Below are 25,803 nucleotides of genomic sequence, written 5' to 3' on the forward strand. Positions count from 1 at the left end.
GTGCTGCCGGTTCTCAGCCTGTGGCCTCGTCAGGGCTTCTGACGGGTGGTCAAAGCAGAAGCGGGTTTGTAGGTATTGTATAGAAATGTATGGGAAAGGGGGAAAAAGGCTTCCCATGGCAGTTGTACCTCCATGGGATGGTGGGCTGGGGGCAGAAACACCTTAAGTGTTAAGTAGGGTAGTATCTCATTGTGTCTGTTAACGTATTGTCCTAAGTATTTTTAATTATTGGTCTTAAATAGCAAGATTAACTGACACAATTCATATAATCCTGGACTAGTCTTTGCTTTCACAATCTTTATTTTGAATTTGTAATAAAGAAACGTTCTCGTGACCTTTTAACCATCTACAGTCCTTAACGCAAACTTCATAGAGCAAGTTTTGTTTGCTTGCTGTACCAAGTTCTAACTTCTTAAATTCTAATATTTTTTTAATAAAGCCTTACTGTAACTTTTATGAGCTTTGACTTGTTTACTGTCAATAAATACTGAAGACGGATGGTGATCTTGTTGTGTTTTTCCTGGTAGATCGTTGTAGCGAATGGACCGACACTAAACCCGCTGGAGGACGGCCTTCCTGAACGCAGGAGTGATGCCCCTGTGTGTGGAGTGACAATCCCACCGAAGCCTGCGCTTGGCTCAGGGAGGTAGCAAACTCTTTCCTGACGGTCTCGACGGCTGTTGGCAGTTCTTGAGTGAGACCAGAGGGGCTTGGGTGCTTCTTTCTCAGCTTTTGGTAGGGCTGTGGGTCCTGGTTGTGCTGCGCGTTTGGTCCTAGGGGAAATCTGGCATCCTCAAGGGCTGAAAATGAAGGTTGTGAGCTGCTCACCAAGGGTGTGCAGATGGATTTGCACATAAATAACAAATTTGGGCTTGCAGGTGGGTCACGTTGCTTATCCTGAGCCCCTTTACTGTGTCCCCTGGTGGCACACTCCTGGGGCTCGGTGTTTCACTGCTGCCTCTCCTCCTGCTGTCCCCATGGTCATCTCCCACCTGGAGGAGCGCAGGTGTCACTTCTCCCTTCCCTAGGGAAGGTGATCGCTGCTGCCGCTGCCTCTGAACCCTTTAGTCTTCTGCTTCTGCAGCCACCTGAAGGTCTCCAATGATGTGCACCTCCCTGGGCAAACCACCCAGCCCTGAGCCAGCATCATCCGGCAGCTCGGCCATGAAGGAGCAGCCCCTTACGGTGAGTCCTCTGGCTTTGGGGAGGACACGGGACAGAGGAGCTGGGCTATAGCCAGCCCCAGTATATTTCCTATGGCGTTCCTCAGGTGTTCTTGGGCTGGCTCTTTGTGCGAGGCTCTGTGTGGTTTAAAGCAAAAGTTGGGTATAAGTATCCTACAGGGGAGAAAAACCTATAGCAGGGGAGGTGAGGCTGGGTAACCAGGCAGCTGGTGAGGGTTAGTCTTCCTTAAACAGCGATTTTCAGCGTGCCCATCTCTTTGGGATCTGTTTGAGAGACAGATTCATAATAAACAGTTGGGATTGGTCCTGCCTGAGCCCTCACTGCTGCTCCAGGACCTCGGCGTCTCTCCCCGCTGATCACAGTAAGAGCAGTGCTTCCAAAACGTGATCCTTTCCCAAGCCTCAGCCTACAGCCCTGTGGCTCTCTCTTAAACCAAAGCATTGCCCTCACGCTGTGCTGGAACACGACCGAGGCAGACACAGAAACCTCGGCTCAAAGTGGAATCACTTGAAATAAAGTCAATAATATCTAGAATACCTTGCATTCCTCTCTAATGCAGGAAAAATCCTTAGTACTTGGTGTGACCCGTCTCCACACGCTGCTTATTTGGGTTTGTTTTCTTAACCCTCGGTGGCCAGGGCTACCAAATGCAGGGATTAACAGGACTATTCCGGAGGTCAAGGCTGTCTGAGAGAGACTTGCACCATCCCTTGCTCCTCCTGCAGGATTTGGGATTATGGTGTCTGAGATAATGTTTCCAAATGCTTTGCAGAGATGAGTTCAGCCCACGGGAATGAGGTGCTCGTAACGGTGTCACTCAGACGAGTTCAGGGAGGTGATGAAGCCAAGTTAATTGTTCCATTCTTGTCAATATTAAAAGCTTTCCAAAGCCAGGGAGCCCGCCCCGTGCTCGGAGATATTCAGGGTGAAGAAATGTTCCTTTGCTGTTGCTGGAACTACTCAGCAACGTCTACTCCAGTGCTCGAGACTGGGAGCTGTTCGTGAAACCCTCATTAAATGGACGTGTAGCTTGTTATTGTGAAAATAAATCTGGTTCCTATAGTAACTAGTGGCTTGTGACTGGTGGGGCCGTGGAACAAGTCTGTTTCAATAATTGCACGCCCTCCTGATGAGGCATCGTTTCTGTGCATTATGCAGTGTTTTACCAGAGCCAGCTCTCCTGTCAGGAGCTGCTAAGGGGATGCTGCTGTCGTTTACGAAAGGGAAAACAGCTATGGAAAGGTGAAAATAGAATTTTTCAAATCTCTGTTAGTAGCTGAGATGCTGAGGGCAGCTTTTAGGGGGGATTTGGAATTGGTGGTCTTCTCTGGAGGGGAAGAGAGAGGGGATTCTGTCCCTCTGCTCTGGGGAGACCCCCCCCTCCCCTGCAGTGCTGCCTCCAGCTCTGGGGTCACCAGCATCAGAAGGACATGGACCTGTTGGAGTGGGGCCAGAGGAGGCCACGGAGATGCTGGGAGGGCTGGAGCCCCTCTGCTGTGAGGACAGGCTGAGAGAGTCGGGGGGGTTCAGCCTGGAGAAGAGAAGGCTCCGGGGAGACCTTAGAGCCCCTTCCAGTCCCTAACAGGGCTCCAGGAAAGCTGGGGAGGGACTCTTGATCAGGGAGGGGAGCCATAGGACAAGGGGGAAGGGTTTTAAACCGCAAGAGGGGAGATTTACATGAGATCTCAGGAACAGATTCTTTGCTGTGAGGGTGGTGAGATCCTGGCCCAGGTTGCCCGAGGAGGTGTTGGATGCCCCATCCCTGGAAACATTCCAGGTCAGGTTGGACACGGCTTTGAGCAACCTGCTCTGGTTGAAGATGTCCCTGCCCATGGTTGGGGGTTGGACTAGATGGCTTTTAATGATCCCTTCCAACCCAAATGATTCTATGAAAATGGAGTACGGTGTTTCTGACTGAGTTGTGGCACAAGGCACTGGCAGTTAATTGCTACTTTATAATCGCTCCAGTCCTGAGATGAATTCCAGCTCCCGAGGAGCCCTGTGAGACCTGCACAGATCAGGGCCAACTTGCTCTGATCTGGTTGAACAGGCTCATAATGATCGTTACCTGGGATTAAACAAAATGGGTACTTACTGAAATGCAATTCCCTTTCTTTGTCATGGATGACTTTAATCAGTGTTTTGGGAACACCGGGGGAGTCTGTGAGCGTGCTCAGCTCCGTGGCTGTTGGTACCACGGTCCCACATCTCCGAAGGTTCCCGCTGGCAGCAGCAATGACACGGCTGAGTTCATTCTGCCGCCTTCTCTGTCAATCAGTTGGAGTCTTGCTGTGTTAGAGACAGAAACGGGAGAAGAGGGAGGAAGGATTTGTCAAGATAAAAGTGCAAATCATGGGAGAATTAACTGGTTTAAACTTTATAAACTCTCTTAAACTCTCCAGGTCTTAAGCTTAAGGTTTTAAGATGGATCAGCGGAAGAGATGCAGCGAGAAGCTATAGGTACCGCTGGCGCAGAGCTGAGCCCTCTCACAGGTGAGTCCAGGTGGCCCCCGCAGTCACAACCCCCCTCGTGTGTGCTGTGTCCGCAGGTGGCTCTTCGCATCCGTCCCCTCAACCAGGCAGAAGCTGAGGAGGGAGCTGCTCTCGTCGCTCGCAGCGTGAGTGCCCAGGTGAGCACCGGCCACCACCCCAGGCCACCACGAGGTCTGGCTCTTCTGGTTCCCGTGCAAACACTTGCTTTCAAATCCCACCTTTCTGGGACACAGCAGGATGTCCCTCTAGCTCTTCCCTGGTGAGGCTGCATCTGGAGCACTGTGTCCAGTTCTGGGTTCCCCTGTTCAAGAAGGACAGGGAACTGCTGGAGAGGGTACAGCAGAGGGCTACAAAGATGCTGAGGGGACTAGAACATCTCTCTTATGAGGAAAGGCTGAGGGACTTGGGTCTTTTTAGTCTGGAGAAGAGAAGCCTGAGGGGGGATCTGATCAACGCCTATAAATACTTAAAGGGTGGGTGTCAAGAGGATGGGGCTGGTCTTTTTTCAGTGGTGCGCAGGGACAGGACAAGAGGTAACAGGCACAAGCTTGAACATAAGTTCCTCCTAAACATGAGGAGGAACTTCTTTCCTGTGAGGGTGGCAGAGCCCTGGAAGAGGCTGCCCAGAGAGGTGGTGGAGTCTCTGTCTCTGGAGACATTCAAAACCTGCCTGGACACGTTCCTGTGCAACCTGCTCTGGGTGGACCTGCTCTGGCAGGGGGTTTGGACTAGGTGATCTCTAGAGGTCCCTTCCAACCCCGTGTGATTCTGTGATTCTGTCCCCTGCGAATGTCACTTCTCCAGTTCTGCACCTTTCACCTCTTGCTCCTCTTTGTAAGAGGCAGGGATTGCGGAGGGTCCGGACTTGCCTTTTCTACACTGCTACGTCTATTTACATATTTTCACTGTGTCCTTGTTATTTACCTTCTTTTCCAGTGTAAATCCCATTATTTTCTATCGTGCTTCAGCTGATCTTTCTCTGAACCCTTTCGGAATGCTCGCTAATTCTGAAATACATCTTGTCTCTTGTCACCACGCAATAGTCAAATGATAACAGCCCTCAGAAGCAAAAAGAGCATGAATCTCTCTTTCCTCTTTATGGATTATCTTACAAATGCAATTTTTGTTTAGCACCTTGTTGGTGAAACATCCTTGGGTTTGTTTTTTTTTTTCCCCTCTTTTCTTTTTTTAAAGCAGCCATTAACCTCGCAAGGATATCGCCTTTGGTTTTATACAGCTTATTCAGAAGTGCATCATCTGCCCTGAGATCTATTTTCTCTAATGGAAATCTGGGAAGGAAATGTGCATTACATTAGTCTGAGTAACTTCTATCTATGAGAATGAGTTTCTCTTAATAATGCAAATAACCGTGATTATGGAAGCAAATTAATTGACTGGGCAGTTGAAGTACTTAGATTTCTTGGTGTATTTTGATTTACATCGTGTTCCCTGCTATTTTTACTCCCAGCCTAACTCATTTAGAAGTGCTTCTGTCTGCTTATTAATCCTCGTTCAAAATTGACTCTATTAGTGTCTTGTTATGTTCTAATGCTTCCGTGCAACAGCAGAAGATCTCGAATGCTGCCGGTTAGACACGGTGGTAGCCCCAGGTCGGAAGAGAAGGGCTCTTTTGGATGCGTGGGTACGCTGCGAGCAAAATTTAGACGTAACAAGGACTAGTAAAAGGGGCCTGAAAGTGTTTACAGAGCCAGTTCCTCAAGGAAACAAGGTGACCTCATTCTCCCAGCTCTGCTCTTGGCTGTTGCACTCGCGTGTGCACATGGTGATGTGTCAGCCCATCTTTTGCAGGGAAATGCTGCTGCCGCCGCCGAGGATAAACCAGGAGTTCCCTTTGGAGTTTACTCTTGTGTTGCTTCAGGTTTTAAGACCTGAGCTGGACCTGTGAAAACTATAGAATTTTAAAAAGTCATTCTGGCAAGTGAAAACTTGCAGATCAAAACTAGAGATGCTCGTTAGACACTTGCGATGTAGCAGGAAATGCAAAAGGAAAAGCAAAACCAAAGTCTTGAGATTTCCTGAAAGCCCATGGGCGCTTGTCCAAGACACTTGTCTCTCTCCCACACCAGTGGGGTTATTCTCCGGGTCAAGTGGTGGTTGATCTGTCCTCTAATTGCTTATCTAAAGATCTGTTTACCTGAGAGAGAGTGAGAGCTTCTCTGCAGCAGGAGGCACAGGGTTTTCTGTCCCTCCCCTGGAGGCTTGAGCATCTCCCCCGAGCCATTTCAGGGCAGGAGAAAGAATACCATTCTCCACAGTAATTACATACTGTGATAATTAGGAACTAAAATAGATCCTAAGGGACTGAAAAGAAACAGAACCAGTTCTGCAACCTGCTGCAGCTCCTCTCCCACCTTTCTTTTTTCCTTAATAAAAGCCAGAAATGGAATTAAGTTTCTGTCCTGGAGCAATGCAGATATTTCTATCAGTCCTTCTGCTCTGGAAGATTACTTTAGGGTGCTTTTGCTCCTGAGGAACTTAACTCTTTTCTTTCACAGCTCCTCACTCTGAATCTTGGCTAAAAATTGAGGTAAGAGATGCTGTCCCCCTCCTCCTCGCGCTGGGGTCGGTTGGGTGTCCTGTCCCTGCAGCCACCGCGATTGCCCAATTGTTTGGCTGCACAACGGATCTTCAGAGCATTTTTGCAGCAGCTGCTGGTTCTCCAAAGGGCAGAAGTTGCGACATCGGTTGCAAAACAAAGCTCCTCGGCCTCCCCGTTGTGCACATGAGGGTGTTATCCACGCAGAGCTGTAGCACAACATCCCTTTGGCCCAGAGATGCTGTAAGAAATCCCGAACCAAGCCCAGACAATAACGGTGGTTCTTCTGACTTTATCTTATAACAGAGGGTGGTCCTGAGGGATCCAAGCGAAGATCCAGATGACATCCTGCGAGCTAACAGATCCCGAGAAAGAGCATTTGTGTTTGACATGGTTTTTGATCACAGAGCAACCCAGGTAACACCCTTCCCCTTCGTTTTAACCGAACAGCTTAATGTTAGAACCGTTTTCCTTGCTTAGATGAATGTTTTTGGCAGGTGAGTAGAACTGCGCATCCCAGAGGCCACGTCTCGCCTAGATAAAAGGTGACAATGCTGGAGGTGAGGGTTTTCCTCATGGAAGCCGGGGGGACATACTTTGTATTCACTCTGCCTCTCCCTCCCACACCAGGAGTCCCCAAACGCAACACACCCGAGCAGAGACGAAGAGCTTTGTCTCCCGAGGTCCCCAGTGGATGAGATCATGGTCACGTTGCTTGGCTCTTGCTCACACGCTTCTTCCCTGTTCTACAGGCTCAGGAAGGAGCTCTGGTGCCCCCACTGAGCCATGTTTCCTGGACAGATGGAAGGTGCAGGACGAGGATTCCATCAGCACCCACGTTTTGTGGTCACCATGATGTGGCTGCAGCCTTGCATCTCACAAGCAATCCCATGGTCTGCTTTCTTTCACATGAAACCTCAGTGTTGCACCCTTGTATGGTGCCTAAGACATCTCTGGAGGCCCAGTGGCACTCCTCAATAGAGGATAAGGTCAGGGAGAGAATTTACTCCCTTCTTCAGCAGGCACAAAGAAAAAAACCAAAGCATTCCATGTTCAGAGTCCGAGAAAATAATCAAATTTAAGGGCATTTATTTTAGTAAGCTCCTACATCTTGCCTACCTTTAGAAAATTCAATAAACCTCTGTGCTTTTCTGCTCATTTTGATGCTGTGTCAAAAATTCAAATGGTTCACAAATAGTTCCAAAGCCCAGGAAATTTGTAGAACATAGTGAGAAAATCATGGGGAATGCAATTGGGTATAGATTGTTTGGACAGCTGTTATGCCTGACCATAACTTTATGCTTTTTTGACTGAACTAGGAGGAAGTATATGTGTCCACCACCAAAAGCCTGATAGGAGGAGTCATTTCTGGCTACAATGCAACCATTTTTGCATACGGTCCAACAGGTAAAGTAGTCCCTGTAGCTCTACTGCTCCGGGTGAATAAAACACATCTGCACAAACCAGAAATGAGCTATAATGCAAATTAACTGCTCGCTGTTGAGGACAAGGCTGAAGCATTAAAATACCATTCTCATCAGGAAGTGTGGATCTTCCTTTAATGCTAAAGTATCAGCAAAGCTGCCCTGTTTGAGGAGTCATTTAATTGGGGTGGAATTCAGTGGAGATAAATCCGTTAAGAAGGAGGTGGCAATGAGGGCACCTGTACAACGCTGGAGACTGGTCTCAGGAGAATAGATACAACTGTAGAAAGCACCTATAGACTACAGATGGTATGAAAATATATGTCTATCCTAGCTCTGAACACCTAGTGGGCAGTTGACCTACCCATCTGCCCATCTACGTGTTCTCTTCCTACCCATTTGGGATGGCATGTGCCATGTCTTTCCTGCGGCAGTGTCATTGTGGGGTGAGAAACAGGAGTAACTGGAGGAAGTTTGGGGCTGAAGGACAGAAATCAGAAGGAACCCGGGCTTTACTTGTTGTGGAAACTTGCTTGTGTGGAAGTACGTCTTTGCTCTTCTTTGTGTCTTTACCAGGCACAGGAAAAACCTACACGATGCTGGGGACGGACTGTGACCCAGGGATTTACATCCGCTCTCTTGAGGACCTCTTCAAGGCCCTTGAAGCTACCACTGAGGAGATGGATTACACGGTCTCCATGTCCTACCTGGAGGTGAAGTGTCCGTGCTGCCTCGGATCCGGGCTCTGTGGGAAGTGGGGTGTCCAAGTCTGACCACCACACAGCACTCCCCTGGGGCGGTACAGCTCAAATCTTCCCTCCCACCCCAAAGAAATACAGGATCAACTCAACCTTCTTTGCAGATCTAAGGACTCAATGCCAGTCCCACACCAACCGCTCGTTTCTTACCCTCAGATCTACAACGAAGTGATCCGTGACCTTCTGAACCCATCCTCGGGCTTCTTAGACCTGAGAGAGGACTCCAGAGGCAGCATTCAGATAGCAGGAATTACAGAAGTCTCTACTACAAATGCTCAGGAGGTACCTGGGGCTACAGTCCATGGTGAGGAGAAAGGGAGGGGGACTCTCTCACATGCAACAATGCTTTAAAATTTCTGGATGCTTTCCCATTGCCTGTGCCTTACTCGGTAGCAAAGGCCTTGTGTAGCAGGACCTTGGTGGAACTGGATTAATGTGATGAATTGTATGGAAAGAGCTGACCATGAGGCCATGTGAGTGGCTGAATTCCCCAGCTAAACTCCTGCTGGCTTTGCTCCCCAGGCTGCACGCTGCCTTCGTAGAATTATAGAATGGTTTGGGTTGGAAGGGACCTTAAAGACCACCCAGTCCCACCCCATTGCCCTGGGCAGGAACACCTCCCACCAGATCAGGTTGCTCCAAGCCCCGTCCAACCTGGCCTTGAACCCCTCCAGGGATGGGGCAGCCACAGCTTCTCTGGGCAACCTGGGCCAGGCTCTCACCACCCTCACAGCAAAGAACTTCTTCCCCAGATCTCATCTCAATCTCCCCTCTTTCAGTTTAAAACTATTCCCCTCATCCCATGGCTCCCCTCCCTGATCAAGAGTCCCTCCCCAGCTTTCCTGGAGCCCATTTAGGGACTGGAAGAGGCTCAAAGGTCTCCCCGGAGCCTTCTCTTCTCCAGGCTGAACCCCCCCAACTCTCTCAGCCTGTCTGTACAGGAGAGGACATCTCTGTGTGCTTTTCCATGTCATTTAGATCATGCAGCTGTTGACAAAAGGAAACAAGCAGCGCACGCAGGAGCCCACTGCTGCCAACAAGACCTCCTCCCGCTCACACGCCGTGCTGCAGGTGACGGTGATGCAGAAAAGCCGAAGGAAGGCAATGGCTGAGGAAATGAGGATTGGAAAGCTCTTCATGGTCGACTTGGCGGGGTCAGAGAGAGCAGCCCAGGTATGGCTGGATCTCGGCAGCTTTTGGTGAGACCAAGCTGGATTCCCTGGTATGCCGTGCAGGGTCTGCACGGCTGTCCTCATCCCTGGGGAAACCAGCCCTGTGTGTGTTTCTCTGTCGCTTTAGAGCAGTAGTTTGTACCTGAGACAGCCTAAAAATAGACAAAGTTTGATGGTATTGGTAATGTTTCCTATTAGACCAGCTGGTATCGCTGCAAAAATGTGAACCAGCTTTTGGGTGCAGCCTTTTCTCAAGTCTGAAAAAAGAGCAGCAAATCTCACGTCTACAGAGAAGCTGAGGTCCGTTAGGCAGGGACCGGCTGGGCTGCCAGAGAGAAAGCTGGTACCAGTGGAATGGGGAGGGATGCTGGTGGGTGGAAAATAAGGCAGCTTGCTCCTATGGGAAGGAGGAAATGCTGGAACTCGGGGAGGTGATTTGAGGGAGAGAGATTTACATACCCAGTATTCCTGCTGAGACCAGGAATTCTGTAGTTATGCATCTTAATTTCTGAAATAATCTTTAGAAGATAATTAATAGCTATCTTTTAAGAACCAAGAGGTCACAGCTGGGTTACCTTTTCCAAGAAATGTGCTCTGACCAGCACCTACGTGCCTCAGAGCGGGGTTTAACCTTGCAATTTCAGGTGGATTTTGCAGGAGGCATTGCCTTGACCCCGGTGATGCAACACATCTTGCTTCCCCAGGCACAGACCCAGCGTTCTGAAGCGTGTGCTTTGTCTGTCTGTCTTCCCTCCCAACAGACGCAGAACCGGGGCAAGAGGATGAAGGAAGGAGCCCACATCAACCGCTCGCTGCTGGCTTTGGGCAACTGCATCAATGCTCTGAGCGAGAAGGGGGGGAGCCGGGCCCAGTTTGTTAATTTTCGGGACAGCAAACTCACACGACTGCTGAAGGTACTGTCCACCGCGGGTCACCGAGGAGCTGGGCTGGAATCACCCCTCAAATCAGACAGGGCTTGAGAGCTCATCCTTGAGTATGTCCACGCGTTCTCTTTATCCGGCTTGGAGCGCTCCTCCAGGATCTTGCACGGGCTTTGCAATACAATCGGGGCTTGACTCGGTGCCGACTCTTCAATAAACTTCTTGTCTTGTCATCTGCGCTGTTAAGGAAGGATGTCCTATAGAATCATAGAATTGTCTGGGTTGGAAGGGACCTTTAAGATCATCTAGTCCAACCAAGGGTTAAGAAAATCCTATCGATTCAGGTTGTGTGTCTCTAAGCTCACAGGTGATAAGTGTGACGTTTTTTCTATTTTAATGAACTTACTGCCTTTGAACATTTCATCCCTTCTGTAAGATTTGCCTGAAATTGGCCAATACATTTAGACGATGTTGGGGCAGGAGGAGGAGAGACTGAGAGCGACTGTGTGCTGTCATAGGAAATCAGGAAGGTTGCAGACAGGCTCTTTGCTTCACGGGTTGTTTTATGGATCCTTTACAACGTCACTTATGAACCTCACCTCAAGCCTTGGTGCTGAGCTACTGCTGCCTGACAGATGTGTATTCTAGAGGATGGGGGGTGTGGAGAAGGACTGGAGAAAAAGGCAGGTTTCTGTTTGAGAAGCTGCCAGCATATCTGTGGAAATTGCGATTTCCTTGCAAAAATTCTTCTTTTGTAGTAAGTTTAATTACTTATTGATTTTGCTGTTGATGGAGAAAGGGCCTAATGAATGGTCTTTTACCAGCACTTCCTTCACTCCTAATTGGGATTCTTCACCGGAATCTCAATGAACTGCAGGGGTAACCAGCCGTGGTTGTTACCACCGAGCAGCCAGCCCCTGTGGTGTCCTTACTAACCACATCCACGTTGCATCCCTCTAGGACTCGTTAGGGGGCAACAGCAGGACTGTTATGATTGCACATATCAGCCCAGCCAGCACCTCCTTTGAAGAATCTCGAATGACCTTGATCTATGCCTACCGAGCGAAAAACATCAAGACGCGGGTAAAAGGGCAAACAACTCACAAGGGAGGTGGGGGTTAGAGATTAAAATGTAGTAGACGAGAGGAGAACAAACTTCAGGATGGTGTAGAAACTCAGTGTGAGTGACAGAAGGGAAGAAAAGCAGATGAAAGGAACAGCAGAAAGCAAATTGTGTAGGTCATGGATGAGAAGAGGAATATGAGGGTCAAAACAAGGGAGCAGGATGATGGAAAGGCAGAGGAGGATGTGCCTGGCATGGACCTGGGTGCAGAACATAAGGAAGGATGGGTGGAAGATGGCTATTGGGAGGACAACATATGGGGAATGTCCCAGTGGGGATGCTGGGCCTGGAAGAGAAACTGAAGGGCTGCAGAAAGGAGGAATAAAACGAAGATGTTTGTGGGGTGAAGGAAGATGAACAATGATCTATAACAGGGTTTTCACTTTGTGGATCTCTGTGTTTTCCCTGTGGACACAAGGTCCCTGGTTTTTCTCTGTTGCCTTTTGAGAATTTCCCAGAATTAGAGAAAACCACAAATCTACAGTCTCCCCACTCAAGAGAGCAAACTCTTCCCCACCGCAGGATTCAGGGCCCCTCCAACCAAAAGCGTAGCTTTGTTTGCAGCCGTTGTACCAATGAGGGACCATGGGACAAATGCCCGTGTGTTCTGGCTCACCAGGTAAAATGTAACCTGAGGAACGTTGACCAATACACCAGCATCATTGCAGACCTCCGCAGGGAGATCGAGCGTCTGAAGGAGAGGGTGAAAAACCAGGAGAAAGAGAAAAGTACAGCCAGCGCTGACCTCGGGGATCTGCAAGGTAGAGCCACGAGCGAGAAACGTTCTGGGGTATCTGGAGGGAAGGGAGCTGGGAGAGGAGCCGTGTGCATGTGTTGTGGTAGCACTTGGTGGGCCTCCATGCAGACATAGCTGGGGGAAGCTGGTTCAACAATGCCTGCAGAGAAGCAGAGCTGAGAACACAGCCTGACAGGTAGGGGAAATGAAGCTGTTCTTCTGTGTGAGCCTATCTCTGATGTGCTGCGTGATGCTGGACAACACATTCAACCCTCTCAGCATCTTCCCCAAGGTTAAAATGTGTTAAATTTCACGAACCTGCCCTTGAGAAGAGCTTTGATGTCAAGTGGTGGCATTTGCTGGGGGAAGTCCTGACTCTTCCAGAGAGGTGACCAAGTTTGTAGCCTGCGTCACTGCAGGCTCTGAGGCTGCATCAGGACACGGAATTCTGCTGTATGGTTCGTTGCACTTAATCAAAAATAAATAAAAAAAAAAAAAAACTAGGGAGGGGGGCAGGGCGAAGCTTTTAAAGCGTTGATTGTTCTGCCCTGGGGATTGTTCCTTTTGTCAGTGAATCTGGCAAGGAATGAAACAAAAATAGTCAAGTTCTCTGACAGACAAGACACGAGTATAATAGGTCTGTGCTACCAATACCCAAGGTCATTTCTAGGTAACAAGCACAGAAAACCGATACCTTTTTGTTTTTGGCGAGTGGAAAGGGGGAAGAGGTGTCCCTGCAGTGCAGTATCCCTTTAATGCTCACAAAAGAGTAGCAATGAGACCTATTGCTAATAATACAGTCATAAAGATATATCGGATTTCTTAAGCACATGATTAACTTCAAGAGACTGCAGAACGAAGCAGTCCTATAAACAAAGGAGTGGCTTGGGCCCAAAAGTAGTTTTGTGGGGACTTGGCAGAAGTTTACCTGGCCTAAGGTCAGGTCAGAAATGTCTTCTCCTGCAGCAGAGAGGCACCAAGGCTTGGAGACACACAGTCCCCAGGTGATGAACACCTTGAGGGCACAGCTGATGAGGGCTTTCAGGGAGCAAATGGAGATGCGTCGCAGCCTGATGGAGCTGGAGAACACCAACATTGAGCTGCACGTTGATACCTGCAGGCACCTCCTAACAATCGCAGAGTGAGTACCTCCTCGGCTTTCAGCACGATTTATACATGGACCTCCAAACTCACCATGAGAAATGCCAACATCCCATGGTGCCCCCAACAAAAATGACAAAAGGATGAGATCAAATGTAGGTTTGAGATTTACCTACGTGACGAGAAAAAACTTGGGAGGGTGGTGGTCTGCAAAAGGTGCCCAGGGATTTAAGGTAGATTAAGTCTGTGCGACTCTGAGCCTTAGATTAAGGTGCTATATTTGCAACGGGTGATTTCTGCTATCGAGAAACACATCCTTAATCCCTCCTGCCACCTGTAAGGAGGATGCAGCCGGTACATGGTGCTGCACTGAAGTGCAATCGCCTGATGTAGCTCCATAAAGCAACCAGCTACCTCTGGCATCAGCTTTAAGCACAAGATCAAGTGGATAAACAGTAGGTACCTCACCTCTATTTGGACCTTATTCTGGGCTTGTGTTTTAATGGGAAAAACTGGATGGCAGCACAGACTGGGATTGTTGGTTCTTCCGTGGTCCGGTCACCCTGTGTTTGTGAAGTGTTTTCCGTCTAGATGCACTGCGTCTGGGCATGACTCCAGGTCAGAGAAAGCAGCAGCATCCCTTTCTTCTGGATAAACTATAAGTAGGTGTCAGTTCCCTCTCATTATCACTAGTCACCCACCTAATGCTGCTGTAAAATTTATAGTCCCTTTGGCTTTGGGTCATTTGTAGTTAAAACAATCTTCAGGACATTAAAGATGTTCAACAAGTACCTGTGAATAGACAACAATTTGTGTTGAGGTGCGGACAAGCACTGTGCTTTCCATGGAAAGATCACGTAGGAGGCCTGTCTTACAGACTTCCAAATGGGAGGATGCTAATTGCACTTTTCTGCATGGCTTGCCCAGCTCCAGGGCAGCCTGGACTAATTAGTTCTGCTGCTGTCATGCAAGAAGAAGTTGGACAGATACAATGAAGGGCTCTGCGTGCATCATTAGAGTTGTGTCACCATGTCCTAGAAGTTCCTTTCTTTTTCTGCTGGCAGCTGGGAACGAGAGAAGGCTCAGGGTGCATGCAAGGATGACAAGCCAGCAAAGGAGAAGAAAGATGAAAATACGGAGGAGGAAGACAGGGATGTGGATACCATGGAGTCACCTGAACCTCAAGAAGTGACAGTAGCAAGAGAAGAGATCAACCTGCTGCTGGCAGAGCAGCACAGGACGGCGGCCCTGAAGGTGAGGAGGTGAAGGTGCCCTTACGGTCACAACTCTGACCTCTGCCCGGAGGGTGCTTGGGGGCAGGATGGCAGCAGCGTAACTCAGAGAGGTTCTCCTGGTCTTGGGCCAGCACCGCAAAAGCAGCGTGGCACCTGGATTGCAGGTGGACTCCTAAATATTCTGGGCTGCTGAAGGAAGCAGTGTGGGAACACTGATGTTTGCATCCTGCCTCTGTCCCTGTGGTTTTTAGGATGAGGGAAAATCACAAACCTATTTCCCCTTTCAGGGACACTTTTAGGGTTTGTCACTCACTGGTTGTTCAATGTTTTGGTAATTACTTTCAGTGATTATTTTTCTGGCAGCTAATGTTAATGTTTGTGAGCTCCTCTAGGCAAGGACTATGCATCTGGATGTATCTGCCATGACTGAACCATGGTGGCTGCTAGTACAATTAGCAAAATACTTTTTGTAGCTATTACTTTAATCTCAGCGTGAAGGACACAGCAGAGATTTGCTCTGCTTTGTTATCCCAAGAAGCCGAACTGCCTTGACAACCCCCTGTCTATCTCTTTCAGACAGAGCTGGAGCAGCACTTAGTAAATGCCAAGGAAAAAGCTTCCCAGATGGAGGAGTTTTTCCCCAGACAAATCACCAGTGAGGATCAGCAGGAGGTGCTAAGGCTCCTCTGCAGAGCCCACGAGCTTGAGCTTGAGCTTGGCAACACGGAGCTGCAGGCAAATACACTGTACAAGGAGAATCTCTTGTGCCAGAAGGATTTTGTGATCCAGCAACTGCAGCAGCACATGCTGCTCTGTGAAGAAATTATTCAGCAGCAGCAGATGCTGATAAAAGGTAAAGCAGCGCCTTTGGTCCTGCTCAGTCGTTATCTCTGAGCCTTGTTTTCTGATGCCAAAGTGGAGAACAGTCCACCCAGGAAACCTTGTCTTGGATGTCATGACTCCACAGTTCTCAGCTGTTTCTCCAGGAGTGATCTTTAACTTTTCCTTCCCATCTCTGCTCCAGCCCAGAACATTCCTGTCCCGGAGACATTGGTGAGGTTACACCACCTGCATCTCTCCGAGCTGGAGGAGGGGACGCTGAACTGCCTGCTTCTGCTGCACTCGGTGATGTCCGGCATGCTCAGGGTAAGGCAGAGCAGACCCTTGTGTCGGAGAATGCATGCTGTCCCATCATCTTGTGTCACGGCCGTAGATTCACACCCACCCAAAGCCTGGCCAGGCCCTGGTGCCCGTCAGGAGCTGCACAGAGCTTTGTTTTATGAACATGTTGTCTCTGGAGCTCCGCTCTCCTTCCCTTTGACTCGAAGAATTAATAAGGCTTTTAGTAGCAGAAAAGGACCCAGGCAGTGCTGCGCATGAGCCAGCATGTTCATCCTCCCCGTTGCTCTTGCTTTAGATTTGAGAGAGACAACTGTGGCTTGGTGGCAAGCAGAAAAGCAAAGGTGAGATGGCCAAACATGCAACTCTACGAGCCACTGCTGAAGGAGACCATCCCCTCTGGAGGCCTCTGCTTGCTCATGGCACAGTCGTCATTGAGGTCCTCAGGCCTTTCATGCAAGAAGGGAAAGATGCTGCTGGCCTCTTTGTCTTTGAAAAACTTGTGTGTGTTTTGAGACACTTAAGGGGCTGCCAGGAAACTGCCAGGGTCTTCAGCAGGGAGTCCAACCAGCAGCGTCTCCTGTTTATTATGATTGCCTAGAATGATCAGGACAAGGAGTTGGGTTTCACCTTGAATAATAAACTTACTGCTAGTCATGTTATTATATGAGAAATTAAACTACTTTGGGTGCCCTTCCACAGGAGAAGAGCAATTAACAGGTGGCTGGAGCTATGGAAAAGCACATGAGGTATTAAGAGCGTCTTTGTGACCACAGGCTGGGGGCCAGGGCTAGAGGAGGGGCTTTACAGTGAGAAAAATCTGCTGAAGACCTCATTCTTCCCTCTTCCTGCAGCCCCACAACAGCCCTTCTCTGGATGTAAGTCAGCAGCTGGATCCTAATAAAGATGAGGTCAGAAAGGGTCCACCTGGGAACATGAAGGATCTTCCCTGGGGGGTGAAGTTTGACGTTCCCTCCATCACCCTTGAGTCAGACAGGTAATGTGAATCCTTCTCATTATTAGACTTATTCTCTAGGGCATGGGGACCTGCCAGCTCCCAGCTACGTCCCCAAAGCTGGGCGATATCAAACTGGAAGAAACTCCAGAAACTGGAATCTGTAAGAAAAGAGTTTCCTGGAATACTGCTCTGGCAAAGCAGCTCTGTTTTAGCAGGAACCTTCTCTGCAGAGAGGGCTATGGGAGATGTTTGGCTTTGCTTCTGCTGACTGGCAAGCATTTAAACCAAATAAAGTAGCAAAGTTTGTGAGGATCAGGAGACAAAATCTCTCTCCTTCATGAATCGTGAAGTCCTTCCCTGCTGTGTTCTTTATTACTGCGTTTACCAGGCTCCTGGCTTTCCCCGCGGCTCGAGAGCTCTCGTGTTTCACCTTGTGTTTCACCTCTCCCTGTTGATAAAGGGTCTGTGATTTCATCTATTAACCTCTTGGCATATTCTTTTCATAGTGACAGTTGCAGATCATCTAAAACCACACCCCGTAGGAAGGAGGGGTCTCTGGATACCCACCTCAGCCCAGCTTTCTCTGCTTCGCCAAAAAGCCCAGTTCGGCAGGTCAGTGTGGCAGGGACTGAATTCCAGGCACGTTTATCGTGGATAGCACCTTCCTCCTGTGATGGCAGCATGTGCACAGCAGCTAAATCTACTGTATGTGAGGAAGGTAAACCTTGGCAGGCAACAAAATCACTCCTAGAGTGGCTGACCTTGGGTTTTTCAGGCCTGAGATTCATTTAAGAGGCCAAGGCTTAGCTGCCATCTCCAATCTGGGGTCTCCCTCTCCGTGTCCAGCGGAGTGATGGGCGTCGTAAATAGGGATGCACCATACAACGCGTGGTCTGGTGTGAGGGCGCCTGTGTTGTCCAGGATGATCACCTTCTTTTATGCCATTAATTCATCTCCTCGGCCCTGATTTGGCAAAATTGGTGAGATGGATTTCACCCAGCACCCTGGAACAGGAGGGAGAGGTAGGAGCTCATCAGCCTCTTGCTGTCGGGCTGACTCATTTCGTAGCCGTGGCTCTGTACAGGAAATATATAATCAAAACGCTTTGCTTTTGTTTCGCCATACATAGAAGCTGTTATAACAATATTTCAGGTGAAATTTAATGTCTTCCAAATGTTTGAAAGCGCTTTGAGGGGGAAAAGAATAAAAGCTTTGAACGGAGAGCAAATTACGCTGCAATTGCTTTGATTTTTAGCAGAAACCTACAGGTGTTGCTGCAGGAAAGGTGACTCCCAGGCTGCGTTCCCCTACCTCTCTAGACTTGCGTAGGGAAAAGTCACCTGCAAGCGTTGCTGCTCTTCCAGTCAGCCTGGAGACCTTGAAGGAAATCGCTGCCAACACCAAAAGCATCTCCATCATTGCGGCCAGTCGCCGTTCCAGAGCCCAACAGAGGGACCTTGGGAGCGACGTCTCCTCAGCCCACTCCTCTGAGGAGGATACACTTGAGCTGAAGTATCTTGAGGCCAGTTCCACCCCAGACTGTCAGAGGAGAGACAGTGGGAGCTTGCTGTCAGATCCCGCAGCTGGCAGCAAGCTGTGCTCCCCAGCCAGGGGAATGCTGAAGAACAGGAGGGACCAGGACATGCCCGCTGAGAGGACAGCCAGAAAGAAAAGATCTCGCTCTCTTGAACCAAACTTCCACTGGGTAGGTCCTTTGTGCTTCTTTCTAATGGGGATGGGTTGAGCAGAAGACATAGACACAGTGGAGCTGGGGTGGTTTTTAAATATGGTAAGAGAAACATAGCACAAACTGCATGAGGAAATAAGTTAAATATCTTTATTCTTCTATAATGCCCTTGACCACTTGCCTAAAGTCAAGTGTGAAGGGAATTGCTGGAGTCTCCATCTCTGGAGACATTCAAAACCCACCTGTGCAACCTGCTCTGGGTGGACCTGCTTTGGTAGGGGGGCTGGAGTAGATGATCTCCAGAGGTCCCTTCCAACCACATATCATTCTGTGATTCTGTGAATATTTTTGGTAGAACATGGCAACAATCAGAAATGAGAGACTTCACCACGGAGGTTAACTCAACTTGGTGTCTTTCAGACCTCGAAAGCTAAGCATTGGACTCCCCCAAGCCCCAGTACAGACAAAGCTGGTGAGAACCACCTGTGCCGAGACAGACTCTTCCATCAGTCAAAAGCCACGAGCAGCGTATCCACTGCCCCAAAGGTCAAGGTTCCTGTCGGCCACCATTCAGGTAGGGGCCAAAGAGCCACTGGAGACATCCTGCATCGGCTCTGTTGGAAAAGATGGATTGTCATGTGAGAAATAAACCAGAGTAAAAGCTAATGATCAGAACTATTAGTAATCTGATCTTATTTTTTTTTTTTTAAATATAATCTAAGTAGATTTTGATGGGTAAGAAGCATATCCTTTGTAGACCACAGCCTCAGCTATGCCTCTGTAACCGAGGGGGAAGGATTAGTGTTCAGTTGGGTTCACATGCAACAAGGTGCTGATTCAGAGAGTTTCTCACCCAAACCAAGCCTCAGCAAAGAGACAAAGATGTGACCGGCTGCACTTGACCGTCTGTCAGCTTCAGCTGCTTCACCTTGTTGCAGATGCAGAAGGTTGGGATGAGTTTAGGGGAACCGGGTACCTAAATCCTATTGAAACAAAGCCAGGATCCCTCCCCATTCTGCCATCCTTAGTTTACTGATGCTAATTAGTTTTTTTTACATATTTTTTTAATTTAAAAAGTGGTTAACTCTTGATTTATAATGCTGCAATTTATTTTGGCGAACTATTACGAGCTCATACATTGCAAAGTGGTTTTTAAACTGATTTTATAACGAAGCACTCCCCGTCTTTGATAGAGGGGACTCCGGGAGAGGTGCTGCCGAAAGACAGTGCTCCTGCAGGCACCACCCAGCCGAGCAACGCTGGTCGCGTCAAAGGACGGGTCCTCCAGAAGCAAGTCAAGGGTGAGTAGGTGAAATATTTAGATGTGGTAAAATTTAGATGTGGTGTTGGGGGATATGGTATAGGGGAGAACTTTGTAGAGTAGGGTAGATGGTTGGACTCGATGACCCCAAGGGTCTCTTCCAACCTAGATGATTCTATGATATTATCAGGCTGGCTGGCTCAGGAGGCACTGCTATATCCTTCAGCACTTGCTCTGTTGCAATCTGAACCTAAAGAGCTGGAAATGCAACACAAACGGTCCAGTTGGGAAAGCAGTCACATGGGTATGGGGTTTACAGCCAAGTTTTAAGCCTTTTTTCCTTTTTTTTTTTTTTTTTTTTTTTGCAACAGATGACATGGGCAGTGTTCCAGAATGAGTTACACTCCATCTCCCCCTTAGCCAAAAATAACTTCTTAGGGAGAGAAAATAACATTTTCAGAGGTGTCCATAATCCTAGTCTAATCCCATATGTGAAGTACAAAATTTAGTTAGCCGGGTGACAACACACTGCTTCCGCCGAGAGTGTCGCCTTGGGATTTTTCTGAAGGCAGCGATGTGCAGATCCTCCTGCCTCTGCCAAGCTCTCCCTTCCGCAGCCCCTGGCAATCTGTCTCGTCTCTTCCCCGCTTCGACTGGTGATGAGACTTGAGTTGAAGCGTGAGAAACCTGAGTGAGCACTTCATCTCCCCTCGCTTGCAGGGCCTGCAGATGGTGCCAGCAGTCGGCAAAAGCAGCAGCGGCCAGTCGCCCACCAGGGGAACCAGCCAAAGCCTAAATAGAAGTCACTGGAGGAGCAGGACTCTCCAGCCCCAAGGACTGCAATCCCAAGGGATTGCAATTTTGAGACTGCTGGAAGTCGGGGAATCAAGTGCAGGGGGAGTGTGCCTTAACGTAGATTTTAGCTTTTGTGTTGTGATGCTGAAAAGCAGGGCGAGAGGGACTTCTTACGTTGTATATCACTTTTCCCATATCCCTACTGCAAGTCTTTCCTCTCGGTACTGTGCGCTGCAGCCGTTAGCTTCAGTTTAAGACAAGCAGGGTGTTAACAGAGTCCAAGAGAAGCAGAAAACCTCATTTTCCCAGCAGTGTTCGCCTCCCAGAAGATGTCAGCATGGAGCCCGAGCCGCTGTTTTTTTCCCAGGGCAAAAGTGTGGATGCCACCCATGCATCCCAAAGGCTCCCTGACTATTAAAACCAAATGTTAAAGGCCTGAGAAACGGCTTCCCCGTTCTCCCCCGCTGTCCCTGTGTGGGGCTGTGAAGCTGGGAGGTGTAACGCGCGCCTGGAATGCTGTTTGGGTGAGCAGATGTGCGGCCGTGAGAGCAGCCGGAGATTGCTCCCAGCTCTTTTCCGTCTACAGAGCGTTTCAGATCCGACTGAGGCGGGAGAAGCAGCGTGGTGATAGGTGAAGACCCCGATAAGAGCTAGCCTGGAGGTAAACCGCGGGAACGTTTTGTTTTTCTTTTTGGAACAAACGTCTCCAGCCAGCAGCCTTCTCCACAGGGGGCTTTTTTTAAAAGTATTTCCCCCGCTTTTTAAATATGCTGCAAATAAAGTGGTTCTGGCCGTTGCACTGAATAAATAGTGACTCCGTGCCCCGAACAGGAGTGGCTTCCCTCCTCGGTCTGCTGAAATACACAAGATGAGGATCTCAGGTAGGTTCGTGCAATTTTCAGATGGATGAAGAACCTTTTTTACAGCTGCAGTAATTGCAAAGAATTCTCCACACGGGCTCTTTCTGCCTTGCTGTGTGACACCAGGCACACTCCCTCTCCCTCTCCCTTTGCTCCCTGTCAAGATGGGGAGGGATAGCTCGCTCCGGGGATGAGGAAGCTTAAATTGTTTGTATTTATAAAATCCCGTAAACCCCTGAAGCAGGGATGCAATACGAGCGCGTAAGTTGGCATAAGCAGGCGGCCAATTGTCCTTATGAAGCAGAAAGCAGCAGGAAGAGGTGCGACGGCGAAGTAGGCAGGTCAGGAAAACTTCTTCCCCCCCCCGACGCCGACTTTTTCACATAAACAAAGATATAAAAAAAGGACACACAGATAAAATAAGCACAGCCTGTGTGTAAAGCAAACCTGTGCCAGCAAGTCTTGAGCCAAGCCTCTGTTTACAAGACCTCACGTGACCTGCAAGCGCCGAAGGACCAAAAGTGAGGGAAAACGGGAGTTTTCCAAGCGTATACGTCTCCGCTAAATACCTTTGGGCTGAATCACCGTGAAGAGTTGCAGTGTTTGGAGCTATTTCATGCCAAGAGTGGGACATTTTGAGCTGAACGCATCGGTTTGAGGCTGCGTCGCCGCAGGGAGGTTGTGTAACAGAGTTTGATCGTTTGCCACGACTGCTGTGAAGAGCAGGGAGCCTCGCCATGTACCCACCTCCCTCTTTGTAAAACCTGCATTTTTAAGTCTGTTCATAAATGTAGAAGTTGGGGATCTGAGATCTTGGAGACTGGAATCTGTAAATTATCAGTTGTAGCTTTCCTGATTGCTGGAGGTGAGGTTGTAGCCCATCTCCTGCGCAACGTGGGACCGTGCTCGTTATCCGTGCTGGGCTAATGGCTTTTTTGATTCCATTCTTCTCTAAGTGATGAGTAGGAAAAGGAGTTTAAAGTCTTGCTGGGCTTTTCCAGCACCATTTTCTATCCTTTCTGTACCTAGTTGTTTTATGCTTTGCTCCTAATAAAGGCTGCTGAGTGGCTAGAACCCAAAAGGCTGGGTTTTGTTCCCCAAAACGGTTTGAAAGTGACTGTATCCAGCCAGTCGGGATGGAGGATGCTGCGTCCCCCTCGGCAGCGGGGATGCTGCCACTTTGTCCCCTGCTGGCTCCTTGTCCCTGGGCCTGGGGCCTGCGCCCTCCACACACCCTCCAAATGATTTAAAAATGAGTTTTAGCCTAAACTTTCCTCCTGTGGTTGCTGGCAGGGGAGGGGCTGGCGGCGCAGCCCCGTTTTGGAGCTTTGTGAGGAGATTCCTCTCCTCAGCCTTTGCTGCCACCGCTCTCTCTCGGGCCGTGGGACGGACCCGGGGGCTGCCGTTCCCCCGGGGTGAGCCCCCAGCCAGACCGGGCCTCACCGGGGGGCGGCCCCCGGGGCGCGGTGCGGGGCCGGGCGGGGAGCGGGACAGGGCGGGCCGGGGCCTCCCGCCGGCGGGCGGAACGGCGCCTGCGCCGCGGCCCCGCGGGGACCCCCGGGCCCGGCCTCTCGCGAGAGGCGGCGGCCGGAGGAGGAGGAGGAGGAGGAAGGCGGCGGGCGGGAGGTGAGAGCGGGGCCGCCCACGGCAGGGCGGGGAGCGGGGGGGGGGGTGGGGTGTCGGCGCCTGAGGGGAGCGGGTGGGGCGGCGGCGGCGCTGCCCGGGTTAGGCGGGAGCGGGCCAGCTGCGCTCGTCAGCCGGGGCACGGTGTCGTCCCCCCTCCGGTCTCCCCGGTGCCAGGTGAGGGCTCGGGGCCGGCCGGCTCGGCGGGCAGGGCTCCGTGAGGAGCCGGGGCGTCGTGCGGCGGGGCTGGGCAGCGCTGCCCGCCCTCCTGGCGCGGCGGGGAGGCGGCCGGGGCGGCGGGCGCTCGGAGGGCTGAGGGGCGGCTCTGCCCGGCGGTTCCTCTTCTCCGCGGCACAAAACGTTGGCTGGTCCCCCCCGTCCGCCGCCGGTGCTGGGCCTGGGGCTCGGTAACAGCCGGCTTGTGGGGTTTTCCCGTGTCGTCCTGCAGCCTGTGTGGCTTCTGGACCCTGTGAGCGGCTGCAGAAGCCAACCCAAGGACCATCCTCATCCTCCTCCTCCTTCTCCTCCTTGGAGGGTGTCTGTCGGTTCTAGACCGTGGCTTTCAACGTCACTTCGCCAAGACGTGGTTAATCCCGCTTGAACTTCGTGCGCAGAACTTCAGAGCCGGTCTGCGTACAGCAAAAAACTGCGCTTAAATCAGGTGTTCGTAGGGCGAAGGCCGGCGGTGCGAGCGGCGGGGTCTCGTCTCTGGCCCCCCGACAAGCGTTTGGGGGGTTCTGTCGGCCCGGGCTGGAGACACGGAGGTTTGCTGAGGCTCTGCCTGCCTTCGTAAGGCCAGGAACGACGGGTGTGCTGGAAGTTTGCGGCAAAGTTAGTGAACGGACAGGACGTGCTGCCTTTCGGGAGTTTGCTGCTGGGAATCCTAGCAATATGGTTATTGGGACAACTTCCGACTACGGATATTAAAAAAGAGGCGACCGGTGCTGCCAAGCTTGTGCAAACCAGGCTTTGTGGCAGCGATGGGAGGGAAGGCACTGGGATAGCTGCGTAGATTAGGATGTTCTTTTGCTGTTCTCTAGCATATGTGTGCTAAATTGGGGCGAAACATGCAATGCAAGCCCTATTTTTTCCTTATGCTGCACTTATACTAATGTAACCAGTGATGTCGTTGAATGGGTTAAAACTTCCCTGCTCTGCGAAGGGTGCTAGATTTTTGGAAGGCTGGAGAGGAGCAATTTATTGAGTGATGTCTAAGGGCATGACATTTTTTTCTGGTTATTGATACGGCATCCGTCTGTTTGGGCTGATGGGAGCTGCTTCTGCACCTGCAGGAGGTTAAATTGGCTCCACTTCTCTAGAGCCTGGTTATTCCCCAAGTGTAACTGGTAGCAGGTGTGTACCGTGGTACCTGGGTAAAGAAGGCTGCATGGGTCGAGTGATGGCTGGTGAATGCAGGTGCCCCAGGGGAAAATATCTGTTTGAATTTGGGGTTTATGTATGTTTTTAAAAGTTCTCACTCCACCTCTTTCTGTCTTCAGAAGCAGCCAAAGCCCCAGCCTGAAATCCTGTATCTTCTGGCGTTAGAACGAGCAGGCGCTGGAGGAGGTGAGCTGGTGCTCGGTGCCTGGCCCGTGCTCTGCGCTTCCCCGCGGGGAATTAGGAGCAATGGGAGAGGGACAAGCCTGGGGAGACACGAAGCAAGAGGAGATAGACGCTGCACCTAAGCCTTTGGAGGCATAGTTCCTTCAAAACCATCACTGTTCGTAGCGAGGGGTTATCGTCCCCTGTCTCCAGCATGTTACCCGTGTGTAAGCTTCTTTATTTTCTGTAGGCCTTACTGCTCCTCTAAGCGTGCTGGGGTTACTTTCTTTTGCAAGGAGAGGCTGTGAGAGGATGTAGTTGTTGCATAGAAGCCAGGAGGAAAGAGACAGGAATTACTTAAGCTGCTGTTTGCCCTGAGAACAAATGGTTATGATCAGGCTGTGAAGTGCAAATAAGGTTTCCAAATCCCTGAGGAGTTGCATCTGCAATAGTTTTTGCAATAGGAGCGCTGAGGGGATGTGCCCCTTTCTGGTTTTAAGTGAAAGTTTGAGGTGGTTATTTGACATGGCTTGTGATAGGAGAGGGTGGGACCGGTGACCTTGGACCTTCAGTGTCTTTCTCGGGCCTGGGACGGGGAGAAGTTGGCCTTGGTTCACACCCAGGCCAGGTTCAAGGTTGGAGATGATCACGGGGTGGCTGCTCAGGGGACTCTGTAGGACCATTATAGCACTTGGTCCGTTTCCCAGTTTGCCAGCGTCGTGTCACAGAAGCAGCTTTGTGTGGATCCTGGTGCACGTTCTTGTTGGCTGGTGACTTTGGGTTAAACTTGAATGTAAATTCTTGGCTCCTCCTGGAGGCTTTTCCTTTTGATTCTGGCAAGGGGAGGATGGAGGCGCGTTCCCTCTGATGTGCACAGAGACCTCTAATTTGTACTTTCAGTCTGGCATCCTTTGTGAAGTGCTCAGGAAGAGGATGTATCGTAGTCAATAGAGTAACTCTGTTTTCTGTGGCGTTTTTCTCATGAGGGGGAATTAAGCTGCATTATTGCTCTTTTCCAGGGTTCCTCTCTGGCACTGATAGAGTTAACAGAAGTGGAGTCATTTCGATTCCATGCCGCTCGCTCGCTGCTGTGTGTCTTGGAAAAGCCAAAGGCTCTGGCAGACCTGCTTGCTGTGTCCTGGAAAGCAGGCTGGAGCCCTTGGGCTGCGCTCGGTAAAGCTACGTTATGGTGGTGGCTTTAATGAAGAGCCCTCCTTCTGTTTGCCCGAGGAATGCGTGTCTGCCACACACAGCGTCTCGTTTGCTGCTGCCGAGAGGGTGATCTGTCCTCGC

At 50.2% G+C, this 25,803-nt stretch overlaps 1 protein-coding gene across 1 annotated transcript; it reads left to right on the plus strand.

Annotated features, from left to right (window-relative positions):
• Window positions 1–8,063: 8,063 nt before the first annotated feature.
• Window positions 8,064–20,490, plus strand: KIF19 (kinesin family member 19). The gene is made up of 17 exons (XM_074158579.1): window positions 8,064–8,372; window positions 8,574–8,699; window positions 9,396–9,590; window positions 10,351–10,503; window positions 11,431–11,553; window positions 12,213–12,354; window positions 13,278–13,470; window positions 13,887–13,889; window positions 14,495–14,684; window positions 15,242–15,518; window positions 15,690–15,811; window positions 16,639–16,781; window positions 17,249–17,354; window positions 17,998–18,447; window positions 18,850–19,003; window positions 19,623–19,730; window positions 20,411–20,490. The coding sequence occupies exons 1-17, from the start codon at window positions 8,064–8,066 to the stop codon at window positions 20,488–20,490; spliced, it is 2,874 nt and encodes a 957-aa protein (XP_074014680.1).
• Window positions 20,491–25,803: the final 5,313 nt, after the last annotated feature.

Source organism: Numenius arquata, chromosome 14 (assembly GCF_964106895.1).
Source record: "Numenius arquata chromosome 14, bNumArq3.hap1.1, whole genome shotgun sequence".
Classification (NCBI taxonomy): domain Eukaryota; kingdom Metazoa; phylum Chordata; class Aves; order Charadriiformes; family Scolopacidae; genus Numenius; species Numenius arquata.

Excerpts from the sequence above, each read along its gene's own strand:
- KIF19 (XM_074158579.1), top strand. The coding sequence starts at position 8,064 with ATGGCATGTGCCATGTCTTTCCTGCGGCAGTGTCATTGTGGGGTGAGA. Across the intron at positions 8,700-9,395 it reads CTACTACAAATGCTCAGGAG|ATCATGCAGCTGTTGACAAA; the intron begins GTACCTGGGGCT and ends CATGTCATTTAG. Across the intron at positions 10,504-11,430 it reads AACTCACACGACTGCTGAAG|GACTCGTTAGGGGGCAACAG; the intron begins GTACTGTCCACC and ends GCATCCCTCTAG.